Below are 243 nucleotides of genomic sequence, written 5' to 3'. Positions count from 1 at the left end.
CGAAGCCCACCCGCCGGCGACTCACCTGAAAACCAGCACTTGGCCATCCCAAAGTTCGGCTTCGGGAGCGGCGAGTCCTGCAGGCCGTCGTGGAAGTCCCGAGCGAGGGCCACGGCGGTGATGAGGATCGCGAAGCCCCAGGCGTAGACGGAGTACATGATGAACCAGCGGCGGCCGAACGAGGCGTCATTTTTCCACCTGCGGAGAGAAAGGTGAATAGGTCACGTGATCGGGTCCATGCGT

At 63.0% G+C, this 243-nt stretch overlaps 1 protein-coding gene across 2 annotated transcripts in view; it reads right to left on the bottom strand.

Annotated features, from left to right (window-relative positions):
- The window catches only part of LOC119592621 (probable G-protein coupled receptor Mth-like 3), a 47879-nt gene that overhangs the window by 8309 nt on the left and 39327 nt on the right, over positions 1 to 243 (bottom strand). For both annotated transcript variants that reach the window (XM_037941511.1, XM_037941512.1), the window contains exon 7: positions 26 to 198. In XM_037941511.1, the coding sequence (XP_037797439.1) occupies positions 26 to 198 (173 nt within the window). The remainder of the gene's footprint in view (positions 1 to 25; positions 199 to 243) is intronic.

Source organism: Penaeus monodon, chromosome 30 (assembly GCF_015228065.2).
Source record: "Penaeus monodon isolate SGIC_2016 chromosome 30, NSTDA_Pmon_1, whole genome shotgun sequence".
Taxonomy (NCBI): domain Eukaryota; kingdom Metazoa; phylum Arthropoda; class Malacostraca; order Decapoda; family Penaeidae; genus Penaeus; species Penaeus monodon.
The sequence above is the reverse complement of the archived record's forward strand: the minus strand, read 5'-3'. Positions and strand labels throughout refer to the sequence as shown.